At 39.3% G+C, this 20,019-nt stretch overlaps 1 protein-coding gene across 3 annotated transcripts; it reads right to left on the bottom strand.

Moving 5' to 3' along the window:
• Nucleotides 1–9,177: 9,177 nt before the first annotated feature.
• ruvbl2 (RuvB-like AAA ATPase 2) lies at nucleotides 9,178–18,282 on the bottom strand. Of its 3 annotated transcripts, none has more exons than XM_047378731.1 (14): nucleotides 18,195–18,282; nucleotides 16,634–16,688; nucleotides 16,490–16,545; nucleotides 15,153–15,294; nucleotides 14,866–14,995; nucleotides 14,684–14,750; nucleotides 14,434–14,540; nucleotides 14,234–14,327; nucleotides 13,269–13,487; nucleotides 13,070–13,188; nucleotides 12,532–12,651; nucleotides 12,310–12,439; nucleotides 11,912–12,026; nucleotides 9,178–9,527 (listed from the first exon to the last, which is right to left on the bottom strand). In XM_047378731.1, exons 2-14 carry the CDS (start codon nucleotides 16,686–16,688, stop codon nucleotides 9,502–9,504), a joined length of 1,380 nt encoding a protein of 459 aa, XP_047234687.1. In that variant the 5' UTR covers nucleotides 18,195–18,282; the 3' UTR covers nucleotides 9,178–9,501. The 3 variants fall into 3 exon arrangements, with proteins under 3 accessions (XP_047234687.1, XP_047234688.1, XP_047234686.1); XM_047378732.1 differs by having other exon boundaries at nucleotides 16,634–16,715; nucleotides 18,195–18,241; XM_047378730.1 differs by lacking the exon at nucleotides 18,195–18,282 and adding an exon at nucleotides 17,585–17,644.
• Nucleotides 18,283–20,019: the final 1,737 nt, after the last annotated feature.

Raw genomic sequence — 20,019 nt, 5'->3', positions numbered from 1 at the left:
TAATGACTTCAGACTCAAGAAAATTATAAAAGACGTTTGACTTGACTTAGACTTCCACAGCAATGACTTGTGACTTCTCAGCGACTTGAATCCTTTGACTTGAAACCAGCATTTCCCTTATACAAATTGACTAATTTCCTCTGGTTATTATGTGTAAGATGATGATTAAGTCTCTCTGTTTGAGCCTGAACTACAAGCAAACTAGTACATGCAAGCTGGCAGATAGCAGAACCATAATCATGTCTTTTGAAATTAACTTTATTACTAAATTCAATTTTATACTGTGATATCAATTATTTTTGTTGTTTTGATGATCTGATGTTAATCATGAAATGTTGTAAAAGCAGGTTTGTACTGTTGCAGTTGGTTAACATTATTATCTGCATATTCTTTAAGTATGGATGAGTTTGCTGATCCATAATGAAAATAAAAATATTATTACTCTTGTTATTATTCTTAATAGATTACATAATTGGTCAAATGACTTGTAAGACTTGAAATTGTGATAGCTCCTGCTACTGCAGGTGTCTACAGCTCCTTTACTCTTTATTCAGTTAACACATAAAATGTGTTTTTTTCTAGCCAAAGATTTGACTAAAAGCAGAGAATATGGCTAGCTTAGGCATATATTTCATGTTCTGCTCCCTGTTCTCACTTACCTCACACCACCAGAGGAATAACAACAGAAATTCAAATTCAAAAATACTTTATTAATCCCAAAGGGAAATTAAATGTTGTTGTAGCTCATATTCAGTTTTCTTCAAAGAGCCGTTGTAGATGCTGATGGCTGTGGGCAGGAAGGATCTCCTGTAGCGCTCCGTCTTACAGCAGATCTGAAGAAGCCTCTGACTGAAGATACTCTGTTGTTGTAGGACAGTCTCATGAAGAGGATGCTCAGGGTTCTCCATAATGTTCTTCATTTTATGAAGTATCCTTTGCACAATGATCTGTCCCTTCTTGTAAACAGCTTCACAGTTGCATCTCCACTTCAGTCTGTTGTCCAGGTGAACACCAAGGTATTTATACTCCTCCACCACCTCCACTTCTTCTCCCATGATGGAAATAGTGTTTGACCTATTCCTGTTTCTCTTAAAATCTACAATCATCTCCTTTGTTTTATTCACGTTCAAGATGAGATGATTGTTTCCACACCATGCCACAAAGCGGTCCAGCATCTTTCTGTACTCAGCTTCTTGTCCATCTCTGATCCACTCCACGACTGCAGAATCATCCAAGTATTTCTGCAGATGACAGGAGTCTGTCTTGTACTGGAAGTCTGAGGTGTACAGAGTGAAAAGGAATGGTGAGAGTACAGTCCCCTGTGGTGCTCCTGTGCTGCTGACTACCTGGTTAGACTCACAACCCTTCAGTCTCACAAACTGTGGTCTGTTTGTCAGGTAGTCTTTGATCCAGGAGATTGTTGAGGCCTCCACCTGAGTCTTCTGGAGTTTCTGACAAAGCAAATCAGGTTGGATTGTATTAAATGCACTGGAGAAATCAAAGAACATGATCCTCACAGTGCTACTGGCTTTGTCCAGATGACAGTGGGTTTGTTGAAGTAGGTGTGATGGCATCTTCAACTCCAACTCCACAGCAATAAGCAAACTGAAGGGGGTCCTGATGGTTTACTGTTTGCTTACTCAGGTGGGCCAACAGGAGTCTCTCTAGGACCTTCATGATGTGAGATGTCAGGGCAACAGGTCTATAGTCATTGAGGACTGATGGGTGAGTTTTCTTTGGTACCGGAACACACAGGTAGAAGGAGGAGGCAAAGGGAGCATCAGCATCTTCTGATTTGGTTGAAGGCAAACCTGTAGAAGCAGAAGGGTCATTGGCTGAGGTGGAAGATAAAACGGTTGACGTGTGACAAGAAAGCTGTGGGTCAAAGGAGGGTGGGATGTCTGTTTGGCTGTGAGCAGGAGAGGAGGATGCTGAGTTGGTTTCTGAACTGAACCTATTGAAGAATGTGTTCAGTTCATTGGCCCTGTCCAGACATCCATCGGTCTGACCATCCTTCTGCTTGAAACCTGTGACCTTCTTCATCACTGACCAAACATCTCTGATATCGTTTTGCTGGAGCTCTCCAGCTTCCTCTTGTACACCTCCTTGCTGTGTCTTATCTTGACGTTAAGTTGCTTCTGTATACTCAATAATTCTCTGTCTCCCTCTCTGAAGGCTCTTTTTTCTTGTTAAGCAGGTCTTTCAGGTCACTGGTGATCCAGGGTTTGTTATTGTGGATGCATCTCACGGTTCTGGTGGGGATGGTGTTATCCACACAGAAGTTTTGGTTGGTTGGTTACACATTTATTCATGGCACTGATGTTCTCTCCATGTGGCTGACAGTGTGTCCCAGTCTGTAGTGTCAAAGCAACTTCGCAGGGCTACTTCAGCTTCCTGTGACCATTTTCTCAGTTTTCTGTATTACAGGTTGCCTCTGAACACAGGGCTTATATTTCGAGCAGAGAAAAACAAGATTGTGATCTGATTTGCCTAGAGGAGGTCTTGCTTTAGAAATGTACAGGGGTTGGACAATGAAACTGAAACACCTGTCATTTTAGTGTGGGAGGTTTCATGGCTAAATTGGACCAGCCTGGTAGCCCGTCTTCATTGATTGCACATTGCACCAGTAAGAGCAGAGTGTGAAGGTTCAATTAGCAGGGTAAGAGCACAGTTTTGCTCAAAATATTGAAATGCACACAACATTATGGGTGACATACCAGAGTTCAAAAGAGGACAAATTGTTGGTGCATGTCTTGCTGGCACATCTGTGACTAAGACAGCAAGTCTTTGTGATGTATAAAGAGCCATGGTATCCAGGGTAATGTCAGCATACCACCAAGAAGGACGAACCACATCCAACAGGATTAACTGTGGACCCAAGAGGAAGCTGTCTGAAAGGGATGTTTGGGTGCTAACCCGGATTGTATCCAAAAAACATAAAACCAGGGCTGCCCAAATCACGGCAGAATTAAATGTGCACCTCAACTCTCCTGTTTCCACCAGAACTGTCCATCGGGAGCTCCACAGGGTCAATATACACGGTTTGGCTGCTATAGCCAATGCCAAACGTCGGTTTCAATGGTGCAAGGAGCGCAAATCTTGGGCTGTGGACAATGTGAAACATGTATTGTTCTCTGATGAGTCCACCTCTACTGTTTTCCCCACATCCGAGAGAGTTACGGTGTGGAGAAGCCCCAAAGAAGCGTACCACCCAGACTGTTGCATGCCCAGAGTGAAGCATGGGGGTGGATCAGTGATGGTTTGGGCTGCCATATCATGGCATTCCCTTGGCCCAATACTTGTGCTAGATGGGCGCGTCACTGTCAAGGACTACCAAACCATTCTTGAGGACCATGTGCATCCAATGGTTTAAACATTGTATCCTGAAGGCGGTGCCGTGTATCAGGATGACAATGCACCAATACACACAGCAAGACTGGTGAAAGATTGGTTTGATGAACATGAAAGTGAAGTTGAACATCTCCCATGGCCTGCACAGTCACCAGATCTAAATATTATTGAACCACTTTGGGGTGTTTTGGAGGAGCGAGTCAGGAAACGTTTTCCTCCACCAGTACCACATAGTGACCTGGCAACTATCCTGCAAGAAGAATGGCTTAAAATCCCTCTGACCACTGTGCAGGACTTGTATATGTCATTTCCAAGACGAACTGACACTGTATTGGCCACAAAAGGAGGCCCTACACCATACTAATAAATTATTGTGGTCTAAAACCAGGTGTTTCAATTTCATTGTCCAACCCCTGTATGAGTCCTTGACATTTGCATAAAACAAATCCAACGTTTTGTTTTCGCTGGTAGAGCCACAGACAATCTGTTGAAAGTGTAGCAGAGAATGAAGCATGGATAAAATTACCAGATATTGCCACAAAAGCATTGACGGGTTGCGTCTGTAGCTTAGCATCAACTGAGCTGATGGCATCACATGCAGTGTCAGCAACAGCTAAAGGTGGAATGTAAACTGTTGCCAAAATAACACTAGTGAACACTCTGGGTAAACAATATGGATGAAAACTTACTGCTAACAGTTCAATATCTGGACTGCAGAGACTACACTTTACAGTAACATGTCCAGGGTGACACCATCTGTTGATCACAAGTACAGCCAGTCCACCTCCTTTGCGTTTGCAGCTCTTCTTTAAATCTCTGTCAGGTCGTATGGTCAGAAAGCTTAGCAGAGTGATGCTGGAGTCAGGGATATGATCCTGCAGCCATGTCTCAGAAAAACACATAATACTCCATTCCTGATACTCTGGCTGGGTCCTTTGTATGGCTTGAACTTCATCCAATTAGTTTCCCAACGATCTCACATTGCCCATCATAATCAGTGGAAGAGGTGGTTTGAACTTCCTCCTTCTCTCTCTTCTCTTTACTCCTGCTCTGCATCCACGGTGCCTCCTTTTCAACTCATCAGGGATTTGGGGTTAATGTTGAAGTATTATTTGAGCTTTTGAGATATTAATCAGCTGTAAAAAAAAAAAAACACCTTGTTGCTACGGTGATGCATTATACAAATTTAAAGTAAAAAAAGTATCAGCAAAAATCTTTCCAGCTGCACACCATCCAATACCAGAGAGGATAATCGTCCAAAAAAACTGTATCTGCCATAAGAGGAATTTGAGTTTTTAAAAAAGAATTAATCAGAATGAAAAGTAACAGAGCTACTCCAACCTTCTTGAATTGTAGAATTAGAATTGTGGTAAGATGTTTATTAAAGGTAATCACAAAGAGGTGGATATTACTGAGTCAGACCTGTGGAACTAGTTTATTTATGAAAGCAGGGATTTTTAAGATCAGTCTTGATGATTTACTCATTAGGAGTTTGCCGGGTGTGGTGTTTCAGCCCATTGCTGTGAACTTTCATTACGAATAACAGTGAGGCCTGATGAACTTTTATTGGCCTCTGATTTGACCACATGAAGGACATGCACTAACTTTGCACATATGGCAGTAAGTGAAAAAACATAACTATGATTTATATTTTCTCCCGGATAGAGGAGATAGACATTCCTAAACATCACATTCCAAATGGGTCTTAAATCCTACAACCTTTTTAAAGATAATGGCATCACAGGCAAAATGTGTCAAGGCAGATACAGAAATAAATATGGGCTAAGTAGACGGAACACACGTGAAAATGAGAAATGAATCCTGGATCTATTTTGAGTCATTCTTGTTCTCTTTTTTGTGATTTGAGTGGAAACTAAGTTGGCTTTCTGTTCCGTCTCATAACAGAAAGTTCATTTCAATTCAATAGGGGTCAGGTGGAAATCAGAGTAACAATGGCATTAATAATGATCATTTCTAACTTGTCACACAAGATCTAAATAACATGTATTTTGATGCTGCTAATAACTGAACATTAGACATATTTCTAACAAAAACAAATTTACTGTGTCAGTCTTTCTCAAATCAGTGTTGCATTTATATCTTTCACAAATCTAAGAACCATAGCAAGACTTTTACTTGTAGTTTTTCAGTAGAAGTACAGTGCCTTGAAAAGACAAACACAAAGTAGTGTCCTATTGTAAACTGGAAGGAAAATGATCAGTGGTTTAAAAATGTCTTCCAAATAAAATTCTGAAAAGTGTGGTGTGCATCTGGATTAGCCAGTGGATGCTTCTCTAATTAATTATCTTTAATGAGAGACTCTCTTCACGTGATGGGTCCAACAATGCTCCGTGAGATGTTCAGAGTTTCAGACGATGGTTTTATAATCTAACATCTGCTGTAATCTTTTCCACAACTAGTTTTCATGATGCTGTTTGTTCTCTAATGTTCTCTGACAAACCTCTAAGGCCTTTACAGACAACTGGATTTAAATTCCACACAGGTGGACTCTGTTTAATAGCTAGGTGACTTCTGAAGACATTTTATTTAGAGGTATTAGATTAAAAGGAGCAAAATGCAAATGCATGCCACACTTTCCAGATGTTTGTTTTGTTAAACATTTTTAAAGACCACGTATTTTTTTTCCTTCCCTTCAAAATTGTCTGCTACTTTGTGTTGATTTGTGACACAAAATCCAAGTAGCACACTGACGTTTGCAGTTTTGAAATGTGGAGCAGACCTTACTTTAGCAAGGCACTGTAGTCTCACTGCGGTCAAATCCAGGTTGAAGGCTGAATCAGTCTGCTTATCCTAGCTTTAGCTGCCAACAATTCTAATCAATACCACCGATCAACAAGTCGATTCACTTCCTGAGTGGCGGTACTTGATCTGAATGGACGCATTTAGGTAATGACATTCATGCAGAGGCTCATTGCACTGTGCATCGTTTAAGTTACCCCAAACACAGCTGACAGTGCAGAGTACCTGGCTGATTTTTAGTGACTGAGGTTAAAATGATCATCAGGGCAGCTGTGCCTTTGGCTGATTTCTCTTATCTGGAGAACATTTGTTGTTGATAACCAATGTCTGCTAGTTAAAGTACCACAGGGTGACAAGGAAGTGTGTCTTTTCAGCCTGACGTGGACAGCAGGCACAATGGCACAAAACGTTAGCATGCTTGCGGACAACGTGCAGACAAACTGTGGGAGTCCATCCAAGAAGACCCGAGAGGAAGACCTGAGTGGCGATGAGTAAATGATGATTTGGATTCACACTCACAATAAAAAAAAAAGGAGGGAAATAAATTAATCAAACAAACCGGCTCAGTTATGGTTGAGGTGCAAACACACCCTCCATTTCTGCTACCTGTGCAACCCCTTCTCTTTTTCAATGGTTATAATCAGTCTGACAGAGAGAGGTACCCCCATTTCTTGTGGTTTTTAGTATAACAATGGCCACCAGTGGGCTCTATATGGACAAACTTTATCAGTGTATTATTTTAATTAGTACCCCTACACATAGCCCATTCTAAAATGGCCAAACTAACACTCAGTAGTTTATTCCAACCTCCCCAACAACCCTATACAATTCCAAACCCTTTGTTAGGTGCCTTGAGACGACATGTGTTGTGAATTGGCGCTATATAAATAAAACTGAACTGAATTCAAATAGAAGGTCATTGCTTTTATGCTTGCTGAGGGAAATGATGCAACATGTCTGCCCATATAATATTCTGATTAAGATGTCTTTATTTTAATGGAACATTTAGCTATTTAAAAATGGGATTACCAGTGAGAGAAACTGGTAAGAGCTAAAACCACAATGAATCCATCCTTACCATATGAAACCAACTGAGCCCACAGGAAGTCCATCCCTGCCGAAATGTGAGCGTCGAATCCATCAAATGGGGAGCAGCAGTCGAGCGCAGTCTTGTGGGAAAAAGATGGAGGTTTATGGGATGCAGGATTATCCACTAAATATTAAATATTCATCATCACGAATGAGATAATCATGACAGACCTCCTAAATCTTAGAAGTCAAAGCTAGCTGCTGCTAAAAAAAAAAAAGAAAAACAACAACCTCAGCCTGTGCCTTTTTCTTGGACTTCTCCCACTGGATTGTTGGGAATGACAGCTATAACAGAATACTGACACCTTATTGACTAAAGCAATTAAATCTGGGGAGTACCACTGCAATATATATGGAAACCTCACATTTCCATTATCAAATCAAAAGCAGCAAGAAGTATTGCTATCCTCGGTAAGGCACGGTCTTTTCTAGATAAACAATCGCTTAATATTTTATATTCATCTCTGATTTTGCCTTGAGCTATGGTGTTCAAGTATGGGGACATCCATACTAAACAAATACTGAACCCATATTTAAATTACAGAAAAAAGCGCTGAGAGTTCTTCATGGAAGAGGCAATAGGGATCACACGAACATGTTATTTTTTATGTCCAAAATACTTAAGTTTATGATTACTCTCTAAAGCAAGATACCACCGATTACCAGAGAATATTCAAATATTATTTAGTAATACAGAAGCTAACTATAACTTAAGAAATCCACTTAACAGGGGGCGTAAATTGTTTGTCCATATATCTATGAAAAAAATGTGCATAACGCGATGCGTTCCATTGATTTATGGAACGGGTTAAATTATGAGTTTAAAGGTTGCTTAAATATATATCAGTTTTTAAAAAATCATATAAATACACCACATTAGAAAATTATGCAAATGAAGGATGAATTCAGGAAATTATAAAGAAGCTGTCCACATCTTGAATGGAGGAGGGGGTAAGAGTATATCGGTTTTTAACTTCTTTCTATTCCTTTTTTTCTTTTTTGGGCACAAAATGCTGTCATGCTGGCATGCATTGTTTGTTGCTTATTTTGTTGGGTTGCTCAACAAATAAATAAAAAATATCTGCAACTAGTTGCACTGCATTGTGCACCTTGTTGCTCAAATATTATGTTGAGCTTATATAAATATAAACTTTATTATTCAACACTAACAATGTTCCCATATATGGAGCAAATTAGGACGAAACAGCATCAGATCCCAAATGCAGCCCTAACAAACTTAAAAAGATGAGATAAACTAATTATCAACAATACCATCACTGCATGTGTCAAAGATAAGTAGATGATGATGAAAATAATTCAGGGAAAATATATTTCAATAATACTTGAAATATGCATTCAATAATAGAATGCATTTTGACTTGCTCGTTACCAATCACTGCTGCTTCACTCGTTTAGTGGAATGGCTTCAAATGATCTTAGAGCTCCCTCTTGTGGTAGAGTGATTTTTACTACAGTCACGAAATTCTAAATGTTTATGCAAGAAAAAAAATAAATAGAAAATATGAAAACGAAACAATTACATCATTTCTGAATTAATAGTTAATTATCGTTTAGGCTATGTGGACCGAAAAAGGTTGAATTTACAGCAGTGGTGCAGTTTGAAGCAACGGTGCTTTCATGTAATACAACATAAACCTGCGGTTCCCAAATGTGTTTATTTCAGACACAAAATACCAGTGGAAGAGACATGTGACCCTGTCTGGAAGTATAAATCAGCCAGTATACCCAGTACGATGCTTTTTTCAACTTTTAAGCAGTTTTTTTTTTGTCCTCTAACATTCATAGTAAAGATATGATTAAACGTTATCATTTCTGTTGTCCATTCAGTTGACTTCTGAAAGGGATCTCAATATACCACACTTGTTTACTGGAACCCCAACATATATATTTGATATAATGATCCCATTTGAATGTCTGCTTTCTAGCAGTTAAAAGAGACAAATAAAAAAAACTTGATTAGAAACGTTTGTTTTAATTTTTGTCATAAAAAGAACAAAACAACGTCCAAAGACAGGGTCCAAAGAACAAACACAAAATGAATATGGATATTCCAGATAGAAGGCATTAATGACACATTTGTGGTATTCAGGTTTTCAAAATATGGCCGAAATTTCACATGAATTCAATTTTCAACATCTGTAACATTTAAGCAAAACTGTGAAAATTCATGAATTGATTTTCTGTTTTCACTGTCGCCCGGCATTAAATTTTAATCTACAAACCAGAAATGAACCGATGACAATCAGACAAGATAAAAAAAACACTTTAGAGTAGTCTCCATTATGACGTGTCCATGCCAGCCGTTTCTGAAATGAGAGAACAGAAACACCTCACTTATTCACCTGCCTGATAAGTTTGATTTTGGCTGAAAAATACATTAAAAGCATTTAGCAACAAGGCGTTTCAGAAATATTAAGATAAGAGAGCAGAGCCAATGGGTTTTAGCTCTGGTGGAATTATTTCATTTTTATATTATTCAATAAAAAGAAGTGTTCTTTTGAGTCATGGCAAAGACGAGTTACATTATTTTAAAGAAATAACGGCTAATCCACGAATCATCTCAGAAGCATAGTAAAATGCTAAAACAATGATTGAAAAACAAAGTCCAGATTTCTGATCCTCAGCAGAGCTTTCCAATAACAATTGGCTCCAAAGCTCCAGAACCTGAAGCAAGACAGTGATGAAGAATGACTCTAAATTCCTCATCACTAAAGTCAGAGACTGACATGTCACATAGAAGAGGATTAGTGGAAAATATTACACCCCAAAGTGTTTTGTTCAAGCTATTGAATGACAGGATGCACCGATAGACTGTTTTGACATGAGGTGGTCATCTGAAATGGTTTTCCAAAGACCCTTGGAAAGAACTTCCCAGAGGTTTATTGAGAGACGGCCAAAGGTTGATATTTCAGTCAATATTTATGTTAATATGTATGTTTTAAACTATTTAAATTGACATCACTCTGTTACCTATATTTTGAGAATGTGTTTTAGAAAAATATTAACTTGGTCTAACTAGGCTCTCTCTTTTTCAGTTGCATATAAGTGTCCAGAACAGAAAAACCTTGCCCATATTGGACAGATGCAGGACCTGCTGCACAAATTTTCACTGTCCTTTTTGCAACTCAACTTTATTTAATCCCACAGCGTTGGGTCTGAACAGCAGCTGGGCATAAACAAGTAAGCAGAGTAGAAATTGTTAAAGTTCACTTCTAAGCTAGTGTATTCAAAGTTTTGAGGCTCCCAACAAACTTCATTTGCATTTAACATTTTGCTTTTAAAAAGGAAGCCTGATGGCTGCAGGAATGACGAATCTTCAGAATCTCTCTGTCCTGCATTGAACAGAGAGGAACCGTCTACCACTGTGTTCCGATCCATCAAGGTGCCATGAAGCAGATGACCTGAGATTGCTCAATCTGTCCATCACCTCCCTCTGAATCCATCAGGGACACATGTCGGAAGTCATTGTTTGAATTTCATGAAGTCATGATGTTATTGTAATACAAAGGTCATCAAGACTTGTATTAGCGGTAGATGTGACTACATGTAATAGACGTGTATAAATGTATTATAATAGATGTGTATACATGTATTATTAAAATCGTTTGCTGAATTTCTCACATTTTTCAGGACTTGACTTTCCTGCTATCAGCTGAAGCACGTGAATGTTTTTATGTATACATTATTACCTAATACATATTTCTGTGTAAGCATAAAGCATTTATTACTATAGAGTAGTTTAATGTAATAAACTTTTAAACTGTTTGGTAACGGGGTGCACTAAATCTTTAAACTATCACAATCAATAGCTGTTGCTGAAAAATACCTCAGGCTAAATTGAAGTCAGAAGTAGACTATTGAAATTCTTTATATTTATTTGTGTGAAAAAAAAGGCAAAGTTTTATTTCAGTCGGGAAAACAAGCGTTCTTGAACAACGTGTCTGAATGTGCAGGACTGAAACTGCGGTTTCCGGTCTACAGAGACATACTATTAGATTTTGTTGCCGTTCCAGGGCAGCTTCGGCTTCCCTTAGCAGCTCTGGTACAGACTTGGACATGGTGATTTCCCACGGACACTGAACACAATCTTCGCGCTCTCATTTCGTCTTGGGACCAATGCACACCGCTCCCTAATGTACAAGATGCGTAATGATGCGGTCTGGGGCAGGAGAAGAAGAGTTGCCACTGACGTCACTCTCCTGCGCCGCTTGGAATTGCCAAATCAAACTGATTTACGAGACACTTGTTTCTTTTGCATGGAATCGAAAATCATTTTCCTCTTAGTTATTTCTTTAGTTGTGTTACACAATGAGCAGTCTTTTAGAGATTTATTAAAGATTTATTATCAATTTCATTTATGAGTCAAAAAATGCAGCTATGACTTTAAAATGAAAAAGCATTTCTGTTAATACATTTAAATTTTCAAATTTGACATTTCAAAATGAATTTTGGTCACTTTTTGCTGAGACATCTTTTGAAAATGAAATGTTAAAAACCATGTAATGAAACTTCACTGTGCAGGGTTACATCTGAAATGTTGCTTCATGACTACAGCCTCTCCCATTGGTTTACAGTTAACCATCAAATGTTACTGCATTCTCTGAATTTAAGTTGCATTTAAAACATAAAAGGAGAACTTGTTGAGCTGGGAACAAAACAGATAATCTGCAGCTTCGACAGACAAACTCACGTGCTTCATTGAAGAGGAAGGAATCCTGGTACTCCTTCATGTACTGGGAGGACCTGGCCTCATCCAGGAAAAGTGAGTAAACCCTTTTAATGTCCTCCACCTGAACCTCTGTCCCCTGAGGAAAACAAAAGGCAGCCATGACCAAAGTGCTCACATTTAATTTAGATACATAAATTAGGGATGCACAGATATGAAGACGGCAAAAAGATGTAAAAAAAAAAACATCATTTATTTCTGGTTATATTTCAACTATATGTAAAAATGGTCCGTTTATTATCGGACCGAAATCAATATGTTGAAAAATGACAAACTTGGGCTGATATTGTTAATGCCGATATATATCGTCCATCACTAATATAAATAGATGAGGATAATTTGGTCTTGTTAACAGAGCATACCTTGCGTTTACGACACACCAGCCCCGCCGTGCTGATCAGCTGGATGGCGTAGCGCAGTGATGTCTCCATGCCGATCCGAGTGAGGACGGTGTGGGCCTCCTCGCTCAGCTCCACATCCTCCTCTTCACACCTACAACATAAAGAAGTAGAGTTACGCCCCCTGTTTGTTGGTGGGAAACCAGAAGCGATCTTTGCAAGAAGATGACAGGTGAAGATCCTCACCGGATCTTTAGAATCTGTCTGGTCTCTTTTTCTGTGTAAGGAGAGGTGGCGATAATAAGCAAGCGATCCAGCAGGTCGATGGGGATGCCATGAGGGCTCTGATAATTTGTTCCACGGATTCTGCATGGAGATTTAAAGTCAGAACATGAAGCAAACAGTACAGGTAACACCAAGTCACTTTAACAGATAAACATCTGAGATAAATCAACGATAATTTAGCTCTGATTTGTGGCTTTTTTCAGTTTTTACTATGATCCATTATGAAGAGTCATGAACATAGAGGTTGATTTCCACATGACCACATCATGATGCTTTGTATCAACTATGGTTAAATGTAAGCATCTGAGTGGCAAAAAGCAGTATCCAAGTGTAGACGGTTCTAATAATTTGAATGTGTTTTGTTAGATCACATTATTGGGTCTTGTCTTCTGGGTCGCTACAATTTGAGTGTGGAACCCACATATTTTTATAAACTGAATGATGAAGACATTAAACTTCACAGTGATGAGTTTTCTTCTTGGGTTTGCATTAACAGTACCGAGTGATGCCTCTGTTGGTCGCCATGATGAGAACTGGGGACAGGTCACTCTCCAGCGCACGGTTCAGGAACGAGAAACACTCCATGTCCAGCATATGGACTTCATCAATAAATAACACCTGGACGCACAGACATGGACATTTAGCCAAGCTTAAGCGTAAGCAGGGAAAGAGAATTCAAAGAACACACTTATACGTACCCCAGGAATAATCTCTGCCTTTCCTTCTTCCCTCCACTCACACACTTTGGCGTTAATCTGCTCACGGACTTCCGACTTGATCTCTCCGGTGTCTCCAGAGAAGAGAGCTAGGAAGCCTTGTGTGCGGCTGTTGATGACATCAATCTCGTGGAGCGACACTGTGTGCACCACCTCCTTCCTCTTCTGCAGCTCTCCCTCAGGACACTGTACAAACTTTGTCTATAAAAGCAAACAAAGCAATTAAACACCCACACTGGGAGTTCTGGTTCAACGGAGGAGTACAGTGCCTTACATTTATGTCCCGACACTTTGTAGAAGCACCTTTTCCTGCATTTTTACCAGAAGGTATTTTGGGAGATATCGCTAACAGCTTTTTTTGCAAAATAGCTCAAGTTCAGTCAGGTTCAATGGAGGGCATCTTTCAACAACATTTTCGAGTCCTGTAGCAGATTCTCAGATGGATTTAGGTCTGAACTTTGACTGAGCCATTGTAATGTAATCATTTAAACAATTCCAGTGTAAGTCTGGCTGTACTTTAGGGTTCTTGTCCTGCTGGAAGGTATTTTTGAGCCCTTAACAGGTTTTCCTCCAGAACTGCCCTGTATTTGGCGTCATCCCATCAACTCTGAAAAGCTTCCAAATCCCAGCTGAAGACAACCATCCCCACAGCAAGATGCTACCACCACCATGTTTCATCATGGAGGTGGTAGTTTCAGGGTGAAGCATTGATGCTAACTATTCACCGCTCAAGTTCAGTAATCTAATATATTTTAGTTAACTTCAGCACATGTCCATCATGTGCTAAAGGTGCAGTAACAAAGCCACAGTTGTGTTGCATTATGGGGTATGTAGTGTGATTGGTGAGTGCTATTTTGGTAGGCCATTAATAATAATTATATTTAGCTTGACATGTCTGAACTAAGGTTTCACTAGAAATGCAGAAACATTAATGAAGCGAAGCATACCTGAGCTCCCATGGCATCGTAGTCTCTGGCTCTGGTAAAAGAGCGTCCCAACTTGGTGATCTTCCCAGTGGCTTTGTCAATGGTGATAACATCTCTGAGAAGAGAGGGGAGAAGAAACATAAGTAAAATGTTTAATCGGTTTAGCCGAGCATCTGTTATATCAGAATCCTGCAAAAAACTAACAAAGGAGAGAAACTTACCCAGCTTGTACCTTCTCTTTGCTAAGACTGTCAATCATCTTGCTGCCCAAATCATATATTGTCTCCATTTCAGTGGTCTTTAGAGTCAGCTTGCCCACTTTTGCACCCTGATCAAAACATGTCAATCTTCAGCCAATCTTTCAATTTCCACTGTTCTTAAACATATGATGCATGACTTCTAATATCACCAAAACAATGTAGGGATTTAGAAAGTACATAAGAAACACCAACAACAGTTAAAGCAGCTCACCGTTCCAGTGGCAGGTCTATCAATCTGGATCTCCACCACCTCTCCTTCAATGATCTCCGTTTCCTCCCTGTGAATAAAGAATAAACACAGTTGCAAGTTCTGATGCTGAAAAACTGAATGCAAATTCAGTGCATCCAAAAACAATCGTGTTTATAGTTTTTTTTCTGTAACAAGTCCCTCACTTGATTCTCACTCCAATGGCTTTTCTAAAAGCTTGGCTCAGCGCCTCGGTCTTGCTCATTTCCAGAGAGAAGATCTCACTCCCAGCCAGAGCTGTGAAGGGTGTGTCGAGCCCCAGCGACTGTGCTATGCCTGCAGGAGGACAAACCCAGCTAATATGGAACAGGGAGCAGGAACTCTTGTCTCAGCAAAAGTGTAACATAATCTAATTACATCAATGTGAGCAGAAAATATCACTTTTACTCAAGGAAGATGCTGTGTACTGGAAAGCTGCCAATGTAGTTCTTACCCATAGCAATGGCAGTTTTCCCTGTGCCAGGTTGGCCAGCGATCAGTACTGCCCTGCCAGCAATGTGGCCTTCTTTAATCATTTCCAGGATGACCCCTGCTGCACGACGGGAGGCCAGCTGGCCAACCATCCCCTGAGACACCTGCAGGGAAACAGGATCAGATCATCTTCATCACAAACTCAACACATTTTAATACACTCCTGTACCACTGGCAAAGTAAACTGTGCTCACCTGTTAACATAAACAAGCTTTAAAACAGTACATTTCATATTTGTTGATAAAAACAAATGCTGGCTAGTCCTCAAATGCAACAGAGAGACACATTCACAAAGTCTACAGTGAAACCTTGATAGACTTAAAATATTGCTCCCTGTTCCACATTAGCTGGGTTTGTCCTCCTGCAGGCATAGCACAGTCGCTGGGGCTCGACACGCCCTTCACAGCTCTCATAATGAGCTACAACAACATTTAATTTCCCTTTGGGATTAATAAAGTATTTTTGAATTGAATTGAAAAAAGACGTTAAAACAACAAAAAGGCTCTTGCCCTTAAAGCTCGAGGAAAGAATGATTATTTAACCAACATTTGTGAGGTCAGAACATCTAGTGCAAATCACGCATCATAGGTATAACATGCTATCTAAACCTTCTAATATCCCACAATATAAAACCCACAAAAGTATACCAAATACAATATTTAAGGGACCATTGGCCCAAATTACATTTAAAAATCCCATGGCAATTTATCATTTTAGGACACAAACATACCCAACTTTACTATTCAATTCAAAAATACTTTATTAATCCCAAAGGGAAATTAAATGTTGTTGTAGCTCATATTCAGTTTTCTTCAAAGAGCCGTTGTAGATGATGATGGCTGTGGGCAGGAAGGATCTCCTGTAGCGCTCCGTCTTACAGCAGATCTGAAGAAGCCTCTGACTGAAGACACTCTGTTGTTGTAGGACAGTCTCATAAAGAGGATGGTCAGGGTTCTCCATAATGTTCTTCATTTTATGAAGAATCCGTCTTTCCACAATGATCTCCAGAGGTTCCAGAGGAGTCCCCAGAACAGAGCCAGCCTTTTTTATCAGCTTGTTGAGCTACAAGCTGCAACACTTTTGGTTCTCTTTGTTTTCAGTGGGTAACTACACTAAAACAACTTTTGATTAGGCACAGCTACACTCAACAGTAGAAAATAATAATAAAGTATGACAACCTATGATAAGCAACATATAGGCTGTATATAAAATTTATTCAGTTTAAAATGATCTCGCAAAGGAAAAATGGCTCCACTCTTTACAGGTCTTACCACTGCAAAACCCAAGGCTCTGTCCTACCTGTCTTGGCTCCAAAGCATCATCCAGACCAAGGCCACGGATGTGAGAATGTGCCCCTAAACACAAGGTGACAAGAAAGAAGACATTAGATACATTTGGAAGAGAAGATTGAATTATGGGCCCAAAATAAATCTGGATTCCTACCAATTCTCTCAATCCGTGTGATATCACGAACCTCTGGAACCTTTGTAGCCGCCATCTGTACCAGTGGAAAAATCAGAACAATCTGAAATTTAGCAAAGTTAAAAATAATCACATTTAGACCTATAGAGCAACAATCATGTTGGTTGCCATAGTGACAGCTGTAACAACACCAGAGGAACGTACCATTAGTAGGCCGGAAGCACCTTTTTATTTGTTTTTTAAGAAAAAAAAGCAACATTGAGCTGGTGTACTGCACTTTTATTCCTTGGCTTTTGGCACTGTCTGAGACTTCTTGTTTTTATTGCTTTTACGTCTGTTTCTATTGTTTCGATCTTATTGTTGTCGTTTTTAACCCTGTCCTTTAACTTGTTTTAAGTTTTAAATGTTCATTGAATTCATCTGTGAGACACTTTCTCGCAGCTGTGGTTGTTTTAAAGTGCGTTATAAATAAAGTAGTAGTAGAAGTAGCACTAAGGTCCACTCTACTGATACCTGGACACAGGCAGAAATAAATACATTTAATTCTAACAGTAGCTAATTCTGTGTTAGCAAAACATAAGTTTTGCCCATTCTTTCTTTGCAAAGTCGCTTGAAGTCAGCCAGACAAGATGGACTGTCTGTGAACATTCAATTTTCCAGTTGTGCCACAGGTTCTCTATTGGACTTAGGTCTGGACTTTGACTGGGCCCTTCCATTACAAAAATATCAATAAATCCATTCTACTGTAGCTCTGGTTTTATAATTAATCATCTTTCTCGAAGATGACCCTCCATGTAAAAGCCTGGAAGAGATTTTATTCCTGGATAACCCTGTATTTAGCGCTATCCATATTCCATGTGCCTGCTGAAAAAAAGCATGCTGCTGCAATTAACTAATATTTTCCTGAGAACTGATTCCCTAATCTGAACAGAGGATTTCAGAAAAACGTTACATTAACCAAGGTTGTTTTACCTTTAACTGAGAAAAATCTAATGGAAGAGAAGCGAAGATTGCCATTTGACTTGCAAGCTCTTATAGTGGGACTCACCAGGTAGTCAAAATATTTATAATCACAAAATGTTCTTTCTCAATACTAATACTACATTAACATTAAAAAAAGATAGTATGCTTGTTAGCTATTTAGGTATACATTAGAAAGATCTGTCGTGTTCAATTGGTTGTCATAGTGACAGCTGTAAGTCATGCCACAACACGAGTTAGCAGGCAGGAGGCATTATTTGATTTGATTTTTTTTTTATGTTAAACAACTGATAGTTGCTGTAGCAGCAAATTCCTTAAATACTAATGGTATACCAAAGCAATAGGTTCACTCTGTTGATGTGTATTTAGGACAGGAATAAGTACACTTAATGCTAACGGTAGCTAATGTTGTGCTAGCGCATTAGCTTACTCCATTCATAGCTTTCTTTAAAACTGAGCGCCACAACGTAATAAAATAAGGACCCCAAGCAGACCAACGCGGCAAACATTTCACTTTTAGTATGTAACTATATCCGTGTGTGAAACAACAAAATAATAAGAACAATATTCAATAAGTTTGCAGGAAAACGTGTGCACTTACCTCCGCAACCACACTTTACGTGAGAATGCGGCAGCGGTTCTTTCTGAAGATGCGCCGCCGTAATGTGTCCGGAGGGAAACAAGTCTTGAGCAGTTCCCCATACGTTTTCAGCGTTGCCCTCTACTGGCATGGTGAGGAACACTAAAAGTGAAACACTGCACAGTGTATTTTTGTTTTTTAGCGAAAACTTCCTATTAAGGTAGGTACTCAACAAATTCAGATTTAGACGCGTTAATAACTCTATGAACTATTAGTTAATGGACTAATCGGACAATTATCACTCCATATGTCCATATTTGAAAGATTTCTTGTCACGTTGACGATTATTTTGAAAACAGCTACCGCTGATAATATTACAATGTTTATACGCATCAATTTGTAGTGCGCATTGCCTATTGTGTTCGTTTATTTTTTATTCGTTTAAAAATTCCCTGTATCATAGATTTAGAAAGGTCAAAACTATTTAAAACAGGCAATGTTGCTTTTTTTCCTTTTGTACAATGTCACTTCAATATAATTCAGCATTTCCTATTTTATTATCCGGAGTGTTTAAAGTTATTTGCTTTTAATCTGATTATGTAATGGAGATTAAACGTTCCCCTCTACCACCCAACCATGGATATTAGAAAACAAATATTTCTGTATGGAGACAAGGGGGGCGGAGGGGGGATTGGTTCAGTCTGTCAAAGCTGAGTCCAGTGAAACATATTATGGCCTGGATATTTCTAAAAGGTATACAACTACAGCTTGCTGATTAACAGCTCTTTACTTTCGTCCAGCGCATCTTGAGTGAATCCCAACAGTCTGTTGGGAAAGAAAACTGCATGCAGTGCTGTGAACATGTCCACCAGAAGTTGCAGGACTCAAGTATTGAATGCATAAGAATGGAGCCTGCCTCGCAAAGGTTCATACCCCCAGAACTTTTAAAAAATATGTTAGGCTACATCCACAGACTTCAAGATTTTTTTCGGAAGAATTGTATGAAATTGGCCAAAAATACAACCGTGAAGGAAAAGGATAGATTGTTTTTAAGTTTTTTTTCCCACCAAAATATCTTAAAAGTGTGGCATGCATTTGCATTTTGTTCCATTTACTCTGATACCTCAGAGTAAAATCCTGTGCTACCAATTGTTTTCAGAAGTTTCTTAACTGCTAAACAGAGTCCACCAGTATGGGCAGTTTTATCTAAAAATAAATGCAGCTGTTAAGCGAAGGCCTCAGGGGGGTGTTAGAAAATTAGATAACAAACAGCAGCATGAAAACCAAGGAACACAGCAGACTGGTCAGGCATATAATTGTGGGGAATTTAAAGTGGCGATAGGTTATAAAATATCCAAAGCTTTAAACATCCACAGAGCTCTGTTCAGTGCCTCATATAAAAATGAAAAGATTATGGCACACCTGCAAACTTTACAAGTCATGGTCGTCCAGCTAAACTGAAAGGCCAGGTAAGGACAGGATCAGAGAAGTAGCCAATGGTAACTTTGGAGGAAAGTCAGAGCTCAGGTGGGAGAATTTATTCAACAGGACAAGACAAAACATGGTGCTGGCAGCATCGTTCTGTGGGGCTGCTTTTCTTCAACACAGACAGGGAAGCTGTTCAGGAACAGGAAAATGGATAGAGTTGAACACATGAAAATATTGTAAGAAAACCTAATAGACGGTGAGAGACCAATGACTGATTGTCTTAAATTTACAGCCACTAAAATCAGAGACAGTTTAAATAATTTTTTTTTTTTTAACTCCAGTCCTTGAGAGTCATTCACCTGCAGCTGACAGATGCATCCCCACTCCAACACACCTGAATCAAAAAGCTGAATTACCT

The sequence above is a fragment of the Girardinichthys multiradiatus genome, chromosome 11 (assembly GCF_021462225.1).
Source record: "Girardinichthys multiradiatus isolate DD_20200921_A chromosome 11, DD_fGirMul_XY1, whole genome shotgun sequence".
NCBI classification, from domain to species: Eukaryota; Metazoa; Chordata; class Actinopteri; order Cyprinodontiformes; family Goodeidae; genus Girardinichthys; species Girardinichthys multiradiatus.
Note: the sequence above shows the minus strand (reverse complement) of the source record. Positions and strands in the feature narration are given on the sequence as shown.